The sequence below is a fragment of the Varanus komodoensis genome, unplaced genomic scaffold (genome assembly GCF_004798865.1).
Source record: "Varanus komodoensis strain SLA01 unplaced genomic scaffold, ASM479886v1 scaffold52, whole genome shotgun sequence".
Lineage (NCBI taxonomy): Eukaryota > Metazoa > Chordata > Lepidosauria > Squamata > Varanidae > Varanus > Varanus komodoensis.
Window position 1 is genome coordinate 3,703,374 of NW_025336114.1, and position 17,238 is coordinate 3,720,611.

The window sequence follows — 17,238 nt, forward strand, 5'->3', positions numbered from 1 at the left end:
GAGTCACTCTAAATGGCAAAATTTTAGTTTACAGTCTAACACTTGATTGAGAGGAGATATCAGAGGAAGATAACGGAGATGGAGGCAGGACAATCAGAAGGAGAATCAATATAAAACAATAAAATTACAATTATACAGTTTGTATCAGAGTGGATTTGATTTAACTCATTAGTCAGTAAGACTAGATTTAAATCATGGTTTTCTACATAATTTGCATGCATGCCTGCTTTACCTTATCCATATGTAGAGCGTCTTCATTAAAATATTCTCAAACTGGGTCTCTTATGGCCTGCTGCCATTATAGGTGTTCTCCTCCAGGGAGAACTTCAGGTTATAAACCAGAGGTCCTCAAACTTTTTCAACAGGGGGCCAGTTGAAAGGTAGTGGCCACAGGCCGGCAAGGTGGCAGCAGTCATGGTGAGGCAGTGGCGTGCACAGCAATGCCGTCCCGGGGCTTGCATAATTAAAAATAGATTTTAAAAGTTACATTTTTGTTACCTTCAATCCTTTCTTCATCTTCATGTTCATCTCTTTCTCTTCCACCTGCCTCTCTTCTGTTTCCTGCTCTGTATTCCCTCTCTGTATATGCGTGCAATGGGGGCGGGGGGAGCTGGTGCACACGCAGTTGAACTGTTGCAATTTGGGCATGCGCTGGCTCTCTCACTGCTCAGTTTTAAAGAACACCTGCACGGTTCAGAGCTTTTGGACTTGCTCAGAGTTTTCTCCGAGCAAGTCCAAAACCTCTCAGGTGGGCTGGATATATGGGAATGGTGGGCTGGATCCGGTCTGCAGGCCGTAGTTTGAGGACCCATGCTATAAACAAAAGGCTCAAAAGGTTTCATTTTCATTTTTACTGTGTGCTCCTCCCTTGTCACAATTAGCTTCTTGTACAGATCTGTTCCACTCCCAACAATATTCTTCTATTCATTGATTTTTTAAAAACTAAGTACTTAAGAGGTAAGGGGTTGATTCTGTGTACATAGATTTGCACAGGAACAATGGAATTAAGGTCTTTTTTCAACTCTGTATGTTTATTTTATAACATTTTTAAAGTAAAGAAGAGGCATATGATCTTGGCAGACACAAATTCAGTTTTGAGAACTCTAAAACCAAGCATTTGTGATGATACCTTCTAGATGGAAAAATTGTCCAATAATCTTTCAGAAACCTCTGGAAGAGCATGACATTGTAAATAGACCAATGGAATTCATTTACCAAAAAAATTAAACACAGCCTCATGCTGCATAATTAAAAACTAATCCTTATTTTATGATGAATAACCTTTGGACTATAATGTATCTTAAACAGAAAACTATCTTTAGATAGATTTTTCCCCTCAAAAAGCATTTTATTTAAAAAATCCAATATCCACTCTGTTTTGTATAAATACAGTAATACAATAAAATAACAATCTACCCACCAAACCACAGATAACTCAATCTAGAACTACAAGTAATAAAATGCTTTAAAATAGAAATAAAAGTCTAACTATTAAACTGTTGAGAAAATAAAAAGGTTTTCATCTGGTGCTGAATGTAGCAAAAAGTGGGTGCTTCTCTTTGAGGAGCTGATTCCACACATGGGGTGCCACAGCTGAGAAGGCTTTTCCCCTAGTAGCCACCCTCCTTGCTTCCTTTAGAGGAGGCTTTCGGAGAAGGACCTCCAATGATGATCTCAGTGTCATCTCAGGATAAGAGTAGGCACACATGGAAGAGGCACTCCTTCAGAAAACCTGGCCCCCAACTATTTAGGGCTTTAAATTTTAATGTTAGCACTTTGAATTGGGCCTGGACTTCATTTGGCAACCAAAGTAATTGATAAAGGACTGGCATGATGAAATTAGATGTTTGGTTTTCAGCATATTGAATTTGAGACAACAACCAAGTTTTCAATTAGGTAGCTGGAAATGCAGGATTTGATGGTAGGAGGAGTTGGGTAGAGTGATAGAGCTGTATGTCATTAGCTTATAGGTAGGACAGTCACCCAGAAACAGTATATAGAGTAAGAATAGAAGAAGGTTAAGAATGGATCCTTGATATTGACAGAGGACTTCTTACTGGATTTGGCAGTAAGACGTTCATCAGTGGTTTTGGTGCGAGCAGTTCACTGAAGTCTAGGAGGTAGACAACAGAATGTAGGGTTTTGAAGGAAACTTGAGACAGCATGAATAAGGGAATTTGGAGGCAACAGATTGAAGAATGAGAGTAAATAATTAGCAGAGAGGGTGGAAGAGATAAAATATGAAGACATCAAAAGTAAAATAGAATGAAGGAAAGGCAGCCACTGATGTGGGAGTTCTGGATCCCCAGCCTTAGAAGGCCCAGATTTAACCATGCTTGGAGTAGAGCCACTGAAATACATGAGGGTGACATAACAAATTAGAGATGGAATGCATTGGTATAATCTGACAAGTGATAAACATGCTTGTTATGGGGTAGGTCCCATTGATCTCAGCTTGATTTCCAAATAAAAATGTTTAGGAGTGCACGACATATCAATTTTTTTACTGGAAAAAGTGTGTGTGTGTATTTACATGTGAAATATTTATTTATGGTATACCTAGTTTATAAATTCTGTTGGTGTTCTCAATATAGTTCAGTAGTCTTTTCTGGCTGTCTTGTGTTGGTTTTGCTCTTTTATAGTACACTTTGTACTCTGGTCAATTATTTGTCAGGCTTAAAGTGCGCTCATTGCAAAATCCATTGCAATCCTTGGATACTATGTTCTGTGCAACGAGCTGTAAACTGGTGAAACAACATGTATTTGGCTATCTAAAATTGGTTAATAATTTTAAACTATTTAGTTTCTCTGTGAAAGGTTTTGTTTTTGAGTCATATTGGACTAGATTAGAGAGGCAGAATAAAGGATTATTCTACAAGCCAGATAGCTATGATTACATTAAAGGGAAGATAGAAGTCTAGATTTGCCAGGTAAATTTTTCAAGGTTTTCCCTGAAAATACCTTAAAAGTACACACAACGAAAAAGACTTATTGGGGTAGGTATCATCCCCCTCTGGGATGTATATGTGGTACAGTGGTTTGAGAGTGTCAGAGAAGCTAAAAGCAATTCTAACAGACTGTTTCACTGGGCTGTTCTCTTAAGCAGGGTCACCCAAGGCAGAATGGTCGAAGCAGAGAAACCAAACCAAGATGCATCCACCCTCTGCAGGAGCAATGGGATAGTGACAGTGGCAGAAGATGAAACTCTCATTGGAGGCACTCACCCAGCTACTGAGGAAAAGCAAAGGACAAGTATGAATAGCACTGCTGTTAATGACACAACTAGGACAAAGTTGACTGGAAGTCTGGTGGCTGATATACACAGAGGTGAAAGGAAAGTCTGATGCTGTACAACACATTCAGTTGGAACTTGGAATGTGAGAAGTATGAACCAAGGCAAACTGGATACTGTAAAGCAGGAAATGGAATGGTTAAACAGTAGTACTTGGTGTGAATGAACTAAAGTGGACTGGGATAGAACATTTTCAGTCAGACAAACACAAAGCATTTTATTTTGAAAATAAAACTCAGAAGAAACAGAGTAGCTCTAATACTGAGGCAAGCCATAGTACAAGCAGCAAGGAGGTATCATGCAGAATTTGTGGAAGATCTATCAACCTAACTCATTCAAGTATATACTTCAACAACAGATGCTGAAGAGGAAGAAACTGAAAACTTTTATACAGGTATTCAAGTGAAAATTGATAGCACACCAAAACAAGACCTGCTGCTAATCTTAAGTGACTGGGACACAAAATTGGAAAACAAAGCAGAATCAAATGTTGAAGGGCAATTTGGCCTAGGGATCACAAATGGTGCAGGAGAACAGCTCATAGAATTTGGTGCAGCCAATGACCTGCTAGTACATACATCAGGCAACCAGTCAGATAACTGTATACATCAGGGGTCTCAAGCCCAACTTACCTGGGGGCCGCTGGAAGTAGAGTCTGGGTGAGGCTGGGCCGCATCAAGTATTCCACCACCGCGGTGTTGGTGGGCCGCTCATCCTGCGGCCGGCCCGGGCGCCGCCGGCTCTTTGAAAGCCACAGGGCCCCTCCCCCGTGCCCCGCCTGTCCCGGCAATTGGCCCGCGGGTCACGAGTTTGAGACCCCTGGTATACATGGACATCACCAGATGGCTAGTACACAAATCAAATAGATTATATAATTGGAAGCAGGAGATAAAGAAACTGTATTCTCACTGCCAAAACAAGGCTGGGAGCAGATTGCAGGAGTGCCCATTAACTTAATATAAAAAATCAGCATAAAGATGGAAAAAATCACCAACAGAAACATAATGCCAAAATACAACTTCAGTAACATCCCTGGGGAATTTAAAGTCCACCTAAGGAACAGATTTGTATTACTCAACTTAACTGACCATGAGCCAGAAGAACTGTAGATTGAAACAGGAAACCATATTACGGAAGAATGCCAAAGACAATTCTTGTATTAAAAGGAAAGAAGTAAAGATGGGTGAGAGAAGAAACACAGCTGCTAAAGACAGGCAAGAAACAAAAGGGAAAGTGACAGAAATGGGGTCTGAATCCTGAATGCAACTTTTCAGGGACTATCCTGTAGAAACCAAAAGAACTATTACAATGACCAGTGCAAAGAAATAGAAGAAAGCAACAAAAGAGGAAAAACAAAAAAAACCTCTTCCAGAAGTTCCAAGAAAACAAAAAGAAATCTAAACCTACATTAGGAATGCTGAAAGACAAATAAGAGATCTTACTATCTGACTAGGAGAAAATAAAGAGAAGGTGGACAGAATATACAGAAGAACAATACAGAAAAAATGAAAGGATGACACACTTCTTTGAAGTGAAATCTTATGAAGAGCTTGCGCAAGTGTGCCTAAAAGTGGTGGTGGTGGTGGTGGTGAACTTATTCACATGCATTTTCTTTGCCAGTCATTATTCGTATGCATTTTCTTTGCCAGACCCTCCAACTCCAAATAAGCACTATTGAGGCTTTTAACTGTTACTTTTTTAAGAAGCAGAAAACTAAAGGATTGGGAAGACAAGATGGCTTCTGCCACAAAAATACTGGGATACTAGCTGAATATAATAGAATAAACCATGGTGAGCCCAATTGTCTCTCAGGTGCACCTTGGGTTGTTCCAAAAACAACCAACACTGAGTAGCATATTTGCAGTGTGATGTGTGAATGTGGCCGATGTTTCTTTTTGATTGATGATTCTCCTCTTTCATGATCAGTTTTTCTCCATAGCTTCTGCTGAACAATTGGTTACAAAAAACTCCTATTTTTCCTTTTGTTTTCTATACTTCATTCCCATTTCTGTTTCTGACACTTGGTCCATTTTGTCAGTTCTTTTCTTTCTTTTATTTTAGTTCATTCCTATTTTATAAGTAAAGTGATGTGAAAAGCTGGAAATTTCAACCTGGAATTAGCAAAACTAAGGCTGCCCAGGTTGCTCTCTAATGTGAGTTTTGCAGCGGAACCACCTGCTGAAGGAATGTATTTAAATAACTTATGCTCTGCTTGTATATCTGTAAATAAAGCAAATAATACAAAGACACTTGCAACACCATCCAGCATGCCTGTATGCAACCCTCTGAATTTGGAGGATTAGGGCTACCCATTGAAGGGCAAAATGAGCAGAGCTGAAGATTGTCTCCATGTTTCCTCCATTTGACAAAAGTCTCAGATGGCTGATTTTAGCCATTTAAGTCTTTTGCCCCAACTCTTTAGGAGGACAGGCTGAGACACTGCCTGGATGCGTCACATCTCAGCAGAGCCTCATTCTTCTGCTCTCCTTCTCCAAGAACACCCACCAAACCCTTACTCTGAGTTTGGTCTTCTGCAGAAAGAACCTTGTAAGCTACAAGGAAAGAGGGGAGGGTGTTTCAAAATCAGAGTCGCAGCGGTAAATGTTGGAGCATGTTGGGATTCCAACCTTTCCCAAGGCTACCTAAACAGTGTCTAGTGGCCATAGGATTGCATGTCACTCTCTGGCACTGTCTTATTCAGAGCAAACTGTGACCTGTGGTTCCTTGGATCTTCTCATTGCTCAGGAAAGTGGGGCATGCAAATTGTAATGCTGCATTCAGATGTCACATTCACATTCAGATGTCACATTCATTATCCTCCAAATAATTGTTTGGAGGATCAGGAACAAGCCATGTAACAGCACCCCCCTCACTTCCCAATCCTTTAACCTTGACACATGTCCAAACAATATGTAGAAAAGCAGGTGTATAGCTCCACAGTCCCAACATTTGTCAATATTGAAGTTTTAAATACATTTTAACCAATAGAGGCAAGCACTGCTACTGTTTTTCCATAACTACTTCTTTACCCTTGATTGTGTTATATTTATCAAACAGGTACTACAAACTCATTTCTAGATTTCTTCTAGAGGTGCTCAGATCTTTATCTAACTTCTGTTGAAAGGTATTCACAGTATTATCCAGAGAAAGCAACATCTTTTCAGTTTTCCCCAGAAGCCTTTAACTCTCCTCTTAAATCAGTAGTGTTAACCAGAACACTGCACTTGAGAGACTGAATAAGCACCAGGCACATATTTCTAATTAATGTGTTAGAATTGCTAAAATATGGGAACACTAAATACAGAATTTAGATTTAGGGTGAACAGGGCTCAACTGGACGTTATTGGATATGCCAAATGCGTAAGTAGTTCTACAAGGAAGAATGAATGCTTTACAATTTTAGGATGTTCTGGAATGCAAAGTATATTTCTGATTTTCATTGTATTTCTCCTGAATTTTTATTAGGAAGTGTATCTTTAATTTTCGATTCTTTAATACATCTGTATAAATGTATAAAGATAGTTGAGTAGATAAATCAGGCAATAGTAGGACATTTACACAGAGTAGTATTCAATATTACTATTTTGCTTACTGTGTGTAAAGCACTGCTTTTTTAACCTACAGTTTGTTCCATATTTTCCACATGCATTTACATTTAAATGAGCCCTTTGTTAGTTGTAGAAGCTGTCCGAAATGAAGATGGTCACAACTACGGGAATGCAAATTAGATGACCAAACAAATATACACACATATTTTCTACTTTGCACTCTTCTCATTTGTTTCTAAGCTTTCTGTTCATACTTTGTTATTTCTTAGTCATTTTCTTTATTGAGTCTTATCTGGGAGATATATAACTTCCATGAGAAACAGCAGATCCAGGGCAGACATTTTCAATTTCAATGTTTTCAATTTCCTCCCTACTGACCATGGTGGTGAGGGTAGGAATCAACTACACCAGCTCCAGGCTAGTGGAAGTGATAGAGTCATTAGCACATCATCCTAATTCCCTGCAACCATCAACATTTGGAGGAGAAGCTTAAGCTTTTAATTATATTTAGTCTCTAAATAGAGTAATTATATTAATATATTTAAGTAAATAATGCTCAGGCAGCAGATAGATTATGTTTGGTGGTTGTTCCCTAATGTTCCAATATATTGGCTGCAAATGAAATATGTTACTTGGCATATAAGCAGGTTAATGGTGTACCATGATGCTTTAAGGATTCTTTAATTAAAACTAAAGGTTTTAAACATGGCTTTGTTAATTTGTGCAAATACAATATTCCTACAATTTCACAAGAGTTTATGAAAATATTTGACATTTTGTACATGGATACATGAACAGAGATATTTCAAAGAACAAATAGTCCTCATGGCCTATCAAGTACAACAGAGGACAGTCTCCAGTCCACAGGCATAATCCAACCCATGTTGGTTGTCCGTTCAGCCCACACAGGCTTGGACATCCTTCACAGCCCCTACCTCTTCTCCAAGCTCTCCCCACACCTTCGAGGCTATTGGGGCTTTGTGAGGAGGCAGACAGTCCTTTTCTTACCTCTGATCACAGACTGGAAATAAGAGGATGAGGGGATGTCACTGCCTGTGTCCTTTTCCGAAGAGAAGAAGGTGTAGGGCGGGTGAAATAGCTTCACTACATGCAAGCTTTCTCCAGTCAGAGAAGATGCACATGCAGCAGAGCTGGTTCCCAATGAAGGATCATCCTCTTGTTGTGTGCACTGGTGACCAGTGGCCACGACGTCCTTTTATTTGTGCCCTTTTATTTACAATTATAACATACCAGGAGGATCATCATGCTGATGTACTGCTAGGACCAAATGACATGATGAAAAATGCCCTCATCACTTTGACATCAGGGCATGTGACCCCACTCTGTAATGTAATTCAGGCCGCAAAATGCTGATGAGGTCATCCAGCCTTCCCCTCACCCCCTGGTCTGCTGTGTTTATAATACAGCATTTTTCACCCCACAGTGGGGAAAACCAAAACCAGTGTGATCACAGCAAGAAACCAGATGCCCGTGTGAAGTTCACAAGCAGGACATGAGTGCAATAGCATCTTGTGCTCCCTATTAGTTTGTATAAAGAGGCATACTGCCTTAGATACTGATATAGCCAACATGGCTTGTAGGCATTGATGCTTTTGTCCTCTGTAAATTATATAAATCCCTTATCATGCTGTCTCAGTTTGCAACCTGTCTCATCTCGTGGTAGCATGTATAATAGTTCAAACCATAACACTACACTTAACCTCTGGGGGCTTCCACTGAATGCCAACTCCAAGGGAGGTGCAGAGATGTAGCAACAAAGGGGAAGGCTTTCTTGGTGGTAGCCCCCATCTCTTGAATAACTTGCCCACTGCAGCCTGACTGGTGCCAAATCTTTTTGGTGCCAGGTTAAGCTGACCCTCTTTTCTGAGGCTTTTAAAGACTTATTTGGCCACCCAGGGGCTTGAGGGGGATTGCCAAGTATTTTGCAGAATCACTCTTCCCCATTTTTTGTTATTCTTGTTCTTCTTGTTTTCTTGTTTAAAACTTTATTTTTTCTGATTTTCTGATACTTTCTGATTTTATGATACTGATTTTACCATACTTTTATCATCTGCTTTTATGGACTGTGTAAACCATCCCAAGAGCTTAAGGTGTGGGGCAATATACAAATGAAATAAATAATGAACTATTGCAATGTGAATTTCTGTTTATCTTTCCTTACTCTTCCATTATTTTGATTAATTGGATAATGCTGTATTCTAGTATAATTATATATATGTATGTATATGGAGGAAATATATATATATATATATAAAATACTTTTATATATGTATGTATGTATGTATGGAGGAAAACATACCCCTATCCACTTTTTCTATACTCTGCATAATTTTATATCATCCTATCATGTCCCTCCTTACTTACCTTTTTACTAAAGAATTCCAAATACTGGATCTTTCCTCATAGGAGAGTTGCTCCAGACCCTTGATTATCTTCATATTTGCATTTTCCAACTCTACAATATGATTTTTGAGGCGCAGTGACCAGGACTGTACAAGATGGTCCAACTGTGGTCCTGGATTGGTATAAGGCAAATTTATTTTCACCTGCATTCCTAATGTCCCCTAGCATGCAGTACAGTTTTCCCACAGCAACTTTTCAATGGACTGACATTTCACTGAGGCATCCACGAAAATCCCAACATCTTGTTGAGATGTTTATTAAACAAATACAATGTAAGGGTCGGCAGCAGCTGAGGTAGGCAGAGCAGCGGAACCAGAGTGCTGATGCAAAGCGAGCTCTAGCCCTTGGTAGGGCTCAAAGTGGGTGGCATGGTCAACAGCAATCCAATATAGTGTAGAAAAGATAGAGTACAGTGATCTGATGCCATGAAGTGTGGTTCCAACATGAGTGGGTTGGAGTAGGGGAGGAACAACTGGAACAAACAAAAACACACAGGAGCAAGGCAAGGGCAGACTAGAGTACACAGGATCAAACAGGAGCAAGGCAAGAACAGAGTGATACAAGTTAGGGACTAACCAGAGCAAGGCAGGAACAACTAGAGCAAGCAGGAGCAGACTGGGGCACAATGGAGTAAGGCAGGCACAAACTGGAGCAGGGCAGGAGCAAGGTTCAAGGCATGGTGATGCAGCGGCCAGAGCACAAGAGATTACTTGTGTTGCTGTGAGAAAGAGCAGCAGTGTCAGGAAGCCTTTTATGCTGTTCTCCAGGGCCTCCAGCCACACTGCTTAATTGTTGCTCATGTGTTCCCTGCAAGTGCCTGCAAAAGTGTTCCTGGTTCTGAAGACCCTGGCAGGGTCACTCAGACCCTGATCCTGACATAAAACCCCTTTCTTGGTGAGTTGCTGCCAGGCCAGATCCCTCTACTGATGCAAAGGGACCACCCTTTATTAGCTATTGGAACCAGAACAATAAATTAGAAATATTGAAAATGTCAGTGATGTTGTAAATCAGTAATTTTGTTTAATTCTTCTCTTATTTCTCTCTTTCTGAATGTGTCTTTTTTGGTCCTTATATTTTGTTTGATTTGTTCCCCATTAGTATTGAATTCAGTAGGACATATTCCTAGATATGTGTACTGAATTGCATTCTAAACATTATTTAACAGAATTTTTAAAAGGCTAAACACACCATTTCTGATGACCTATCTTCCATTAAATATCTGCACTCTGAGCATGACTTTTTTAAATCAGTAGACTGGAGTTATATTTTCCCTTGTTCCATAGTCAAGGTACATTTCACTCTTCAAATAGTAAGATGTTCAACATCAGAAATACGAACTCCAGTTTTCATGAACGCATAACTGCCAGTAAAAGCGTATTTCAAAGGGCTTGGTAACCTGCATAATAAAATGAGAAATCAGGAAGAATTTTGGTCTCCAAACATGTAAGAATTTTAATCTTTCATCTGGAGTAAGAACCGTTACGCTTGATCCTTTTTATTGTAACTTTTGATGCTCCAATAATTCTCGCGAGAGTCCTAGGCTCTCCGAGAAGATACGGTTTTTGGATGAGGCTACACAAACAAAATATTCTCGCGAGTCTCTAGACGAGTTTTCTCTGAGATAGCTTTCCTCGCGATAGATGCTTTGTTGGCGTAGTTCGGAACACGTCCAAGACGTCTTGTGGCGAAATCTCGCGAGAGCCCGTGCAAAGAGCTCTGGGCAGCCCCGCATTGACTGCGCGGACCCACCTCCAGGCATCAGGACGCGGCGGGCGCCATTTCAGGGAGCAGTCGCTTTTACTTAGAGCCGAGTCTGAATCGACTTATTGAGAAGTTTTCTCGGCTTTGGCTTTCTGCATACAGTTTTTGGAGGCCGAGACTACTCCTAGGTTTTCTTCCCTCCATTGACGGGAGATTTTTGCCGTTTGGAGGCCCAACCCTCGTTACAGCACATCCGGAGCCCAGACCAAGTACACAACGTTGGAGGAAGCGGCCGACCTTCTCATAGACACCTGAGCTAGAAGCGGGACCCCCGGCAGCGCAGGTAACTGTTTTCGCCTTTTTGGGTGTCCTTTAGTTTTGACGACTCGGCGTGGAGCCGTGCGAGCGTTCTGCGAGGCCTGAAGGCGGCCCTGCTTTTGCGTCAGGCCTCCTCGGGAGAGGGCCTAACTCTTTTTCCTACTTTAGGAAGCGTCTGAAGTTCGGCCTGCTTGGTTTAGTATCTAATTACTTGGTTGTGGGCGGTATTGGCGTTTCTGCTTTACAAGAGGTTGGGTGGGAATAAGTTATGTTCGATTGGGAATTTTGTTCCTATCCTTAGGTGTAGGGTTTCGGGATGAGAACGAACTTCCTCCTTTTTGATGATTGGGGTACTTCCCGCCACAAGAATTCTAACTATTTCTTTATTACTTTAGATATTCTCACGGGAAGGGCTTTAAGACTCCGCAGTATGTACTTTGTGTTTACGAAAGGCTGAGGACCCGAGAGAATAAGAGCGCTCAGTAAAGAGCCGACGTAATAACTGTTGGAGAGTAGGAAGTCTGTTTAATACTTCGCTGTTTTTTTTTTTTAACGTATCCGGCTGATGATGGTCAGATGGGGCGGGGGAATAATGTTGCATATTTCTGTAGAGGAGAAACTTATACGTGTGCAATTTCTTTCACGACAGCTTGTGTAACATTTCTTAATAGCAGAAAGTTTTAAAAATCAGGTTTGACTTGTAATGTTTCTCTTATTGATATTTTGTTTTTTCTACTATAATATTCAGTTGCAGTAAGAGTTTTAATACTTCTCAGCTACATAATTAAAATTTTTGGTTATGCAACTACTGCGAACTACTTTTTGACATCTAGAAAAATTTCAAAAGCAATTGGTGGAGTTGTGTGTGTGAGGGTATTTTTCATAAAAGAAAATGTAGATACTCTGGTAAAAGCCACTTGTGGTTACCTACGGTTTCAATCCAGTACTCACTTTACTGGGAGCCAGTTCTATTCAACTATCTGATTTACTTTTGAGGTGATAATTATGGGATTGGAATTTTAAGTAGCTTTCTGGACTCATTCTTAAATGTCCAGACTTTTAAGGACTGGTAGTTACTGGTTGGAGAAATATGTTTGCATTATGTGGAAAGTAAAAGTTCATACTGTTGATAGTCATACAAGCCTATCATTTAACACAAAAATACAGGCTTTATTTGTTGTGACATACTTAGAGTGCATGAGGTAGGAAGTCAAACTTTTTACATGAAAAGACAGTTTTTAACTGACTGTTTGAAAGAGGGCTCCATATTCGGTTTCAAGATGCAATTTGGTAAATGAAAAAACAAGGTTTTTAAATGCATCCTTTAACTTGAATATCTGGAGTTACTCATATCCCTATTTTCCTGCCACAAATATTATATGGTTTTGTATTTTTGCATTTTGGGCTAAATCAATGCTGATAGTTTCAGTATTGATTTTTCACATGTCCAACTTCTAGTCTACTGTATTACTGTAATATTTAATATTTTGTATTCTTTCAAATTTATGAAGTTACTTCCTATTTTTCAATGCTCAAACGAGCCTCTAGAGTATTAGTTGAATAGTATGGCAGTCTTGATGGGCATGTTACTTAATGTTGTCTTAACACTGGTCTGCTCTTTTGAATTATGGCAAAGACCAAAGTATCTTGTTAATGCATGTGTTTCCCAAACTTCCACTGTAACAATCTGTTTTTAAATGTTGAAAGAGCTTCATGTTTGCAATAATCCTAACAAACAACTTGTGAGGCAGGCGAGTATTATTGGTGTGTGGGATAATGCTATGGAAGGTGGATAGAGCGAGATTTTAAGTATCTGACGCTGTATGCTTACAAACACCAGTTGCTGGGGAATTTGGGTGCAGTGGTGCTGTTACAATCCTGTCCTGCTTGTGAGTTTCCTGTTAGCCACAGGGTGAACAGAATGCTGGAATGGTCTGATTCAGTGTCTTTTAAGTACTTAATTGACATTCAAACATTTGCATTTCCAACTCATGTCCTTAACCATTTGGCTACATCATTCAAGTTTGTCTTGAGAATTGCAGTCCTTTGGCTGTGTCAAATTAGATAAACAGACACATAAGTATTAGTTCCTGGAGTTTTATGTCTCAGACTTAAAGTTAGATAGAATAAAGCTGTTTGGTAGACTCTTTTGGTGCATGAAGGTCCCTATGTTCCTTCAAAATACAAGAGAAAAAGTATGCCAGTATGTGGTTTCACCCCTGTGTATGTACTCTTTAATGCGAATTTGTTTTCCAGGCAAGAAAACTGTCTACAGTTTGTTCAACATCGGTCCCCCCCCCCCCCCAGAATGACATTCCTGTTTCAGTTATTGGCATTCTGATGTAACTAAACTTTGGAACTATATGATCATCAAGTGCAGCTATATTTTTTAAAAGAATAATCAGCTACCTAGGACTTAAGTACATATCTTGCCATTTGTAGAGATCACTTAAACAAAAATCAAGCTACTAAATTTGTGCAGCATTTTTATGCTCTCTTGGAGGCTGCTGTATTTTCATTCAAATACCAAAACAGGCAAGTTTACTAAGGTGTTGTCCGCTTTTTATTTTCTTAAATGTTACTAGTTTTCTTGCAGTTTCATGGCCCATGTTAGAATATTGAATATTTATTGATATTTGTGGCTCTTAATCAAAACATGGCTAGACCTTAATTATCATTATGGCATATTCTGTTATATGGACAAAACTAGTCAATTTTCAATAATGATCCATAAAACACTTTTCTACAGTATTTTCCAGTATTTATACTCATTATCCCTAAATTATTATTTAGTTAATGGGTCAATACCTTTTAAAAATCTTTTTAAAAAATGACCTCTAAAACCCATATTGCAAAACTAGGTATTTGCAAGTGTTGCTTTCTGTGAATCAGCTGTGTCTTGTGATAGGTGTTTCTTGGGGATCTGGCAACCTGTTCTTAATCTTTCTGTGGGTTGAGTAACATGCATCTGTTCAGGTAATTGTTTTCTGTTGTAATCTAATATTTTACTTGCAATATTTTGTTTTGAAGTTCTCCTCTAGAGTAACTCCATTGTGTGGATTTAAAAAAACCCCTAGATATTGATAATCCATTTACCAATAGAACTATTGAAGAGGTGGAGATTTCTTTTAATTTATTATAATCTGGTAGCACAAGCAAATTGTGCCTGCTCAACTGGGAATTGTGTGGAAAGGATTGTGTTGGTTAGAGATGTGGATTAAGGAAGGTTTCTTTACATTTTTAAATTAAGTGTTTGACCTATTATTTCATCCTTCATCACATGGTTTTATCATAAATATTTTGTGACATTTCTAATCTAAAAGTTGTAAGTATTTTATGGAAAATCTTAATCTGTCATAGCTATTTATTGCAATAATGTATGTTACTGGATTTTCAATTCAGTGACATAACTTAGTCAAAGCAAATTATCTCCTCCTGCATAAGAATATATTTCTGTTCTTATATTGGGAGTCATATTTAACAGAACTTTTGGTAATTCCCATTCTCATTTAAGGCTGTTGCCATAATAACCAATATGGCATATTTAGAATTTTACTAGCAACTTGCAGTGGGGAATCTGTATCGCTTGATTCCATACAAGAGGTTATCTAGGATAGTTTAACTAATCTGTTTGACTGATTTTGGATATTTGATCCAAGGAGTCAATGATTCATTGCAGATTTCAGGGGAAGGGAAATTTTCAGATTCATGAGGAACCTCTAACCTGAAGCTCTAATGAGCTTTATTCATCATAGTGATGTGTCTCCCACAACCTGGAGGTAAGGCAACAAAGCAAGATGGCATTAGTTTGAGCCTTCCAAATAGATTGCTTGGAGATCTTTTACATGAACAAACTTTATATTTGAGCAAAGAGCACTTAAAGTGAAAGTAGACTTCACCAAATGTGCTTAATGGAGAGATCAGGGCCAGTTTTATTTCTCTAGAGGTATCCTACAAGAGTCATTCTCATTCTTCATAAAGTTTTGAATGGTTTAAGGATAGTTTTTGAGGATTTTTAACATGAATACAGAAATCTTGGTTCAAGAAACATAATATTAGCTCAAAGCAGATTTAATATGGGTGCTTTAAAATGTTCTTGTTTTGCTTTTAGGGGTTGCTTGGGGCCTGCGGCCTGTGTGTTGCTTGCCCGTTGACGAAGCCTGGGCTCGTCATGGTTCAGAGAAGTTGAGAAACCCTGCTATAGAGCAACTGCAGTCTGAGCTGAATGCAGCAATTATTTTGTGAAATTTTGATCTATATTAGCCAGAAAGTCTACAGAGGATTATAATAGTATGTTGTAGCCTTCTAAAAGTAAAACATGAGTAATTTGGGGTGAGTGGGAGTCTCCCAACTGATTGTTTGACTTGCACAAGTATTTTTGGATTACTTCTCAAGATTATGGCACTCTGAAGAAGGGAGTATAATACTAGATTTTTTGCTATTAGGAAGCATGCTTGTCTGTACAGTGGCTGTTTATAGAGTACTTGTTAAACATGTGAGGATGGTTTGCTGTTTCTCTGGCTGCTAAGAAAATATGTATAGCAATACCACTATGTTTGACTGGAGTTACTATATCCTCATTGAGACATAATTTTTGGACTGTTAGGGATACACAGCTAACACACTGTACTTTTGTTTCCATCAGAAGCATTACATGTCTTGATTATTTTTCAAAACAATCTGGTTAAGTACTTTTTTAAGTAAAAGATCTTCTTCTTTCTAGGTGTCCTGAAAAAATGGCTGATGATATTGATATTGAAGCAATGCTAGAAGCTCCTTATAAGAAGGTGAGAAAACATACTAATAAGGTCTTTAGCAATATTCATTTAGCATTATTCATGAAACTACTGCTGAACTGTAAACTAACATCCCCGGAGCCCTCATGATTTATCTTATTGGACATGCGTTACATGTATCTTACAAGTAACTATATGCTGTTAATGTAATTATATTGTGCAGTAGTTTCACTTCAGCGTGATGAATAAATGCCCATCTATCTCTCTTTGTAGACTTGCCTAACGATATCTCACCTCTACTCCCATGAATTCACCTTTGATTCCAGTGTGAACTGTCAATCATAAGGTAGTAATTGAGTGACGTATCGCTGTACCGTGGTCCCCCTAGGTAAAAACAAACAGACAACAGACAAAAAACACTCTCCTAAAAACGACCAGCTCAATTTTGGTATAGCAACAAGGTGAATGCAGTGGTTTGGGCATATAGCAGGGTTCCAAGAATAACTTCTTCCCCAAGTTCATGGCAAGCATAACTTTAGTCTGCTTAATGCAAGAAGAGTGACTGCTTTTTAAAAAGATATACGGGTGATTACTCTTTAACAGGACAGGTGAAAATCAGCTGTTGTACGAAAGACCTTTCCAAAATTCTTGGATCCCTGAAAAGTTCACATTTTAGTAAATCAAATTATTACAGTCTGTCATTCATGTGGAAGAATACTTTCTAAATATTCACTTAACTTTAGAAACTTTAATTTCTGAATATGTAATACCTAGTTTCTGATCTAAACAGGCAGCAGTATTTAGTTTTTCACCAGATTGTGGTGAAACTGTTAAATTATGCATGCAGTAGCACTGGCTTCATAAATCTTTCTCTATATAATTAAGTAATGTAGCAGTTGAACTCATGGTGTAACTGGTGTGATAACTACAATAAACATAACAGCAACTGTTAGTTCATTTTGGAGTACACTTAGTGCAGCTATACGGTATGAGTTTTGGACAAGTGCTTGTAACCTTTTAAATTTTCATGTTTTAGTTTTATATAATATTTAATAGCTACTTAATATTTTGAAGCAAATGATAAATTGTAATGATAAGAATCTTGTGTACAAGTTTAACATGGATATTTTCCATGTAAACAGGTTTGGAAATAGGGAATATTTAGGCTGGACTGGTTGGATTATTGATGACTGACTTGGGAGTCGACGTTACTAAAGCA

General features: G+C 38.7%; 1 protein-coding gene across 4 annotated transcripts in view; it reads left to right on the top strand.

The window, feature by feature from the left end:
* Positions 1-11,009: 11,009 nt before the first annotated feature.
* The window catches only part of RBM39 (RNA binding motif protein 39), a 39,934-nt gene continuing 33,705 nt past the window's right edge, over positions 11,010-17,238 (top strand). The window contains exons 1-3 of one of the 4 annotated variants that reach the window (XM_044447437.1): positions 11,011-11,308; positions 16,007-16,070; positions 16,293-16,365. Coding sequence is in view for 3 of the 4 variants with exons in the window: in XM_044447438.1 (XP_044303373.1) it covers positions 16,020-16,070 (51 nt within the window). In the remaining variant the exon portion in view is untranslated. Of the gene's footprint in view, positions 11,309-16,006; positions 16,071-16,292; positions 16,366-17,238 lie in introns of all 4 variants that reach the window. The other 3 variants (XM_044447438.1, XM_044447436.1, XM_044447435.1) reach the window with 3 other exon arrangements.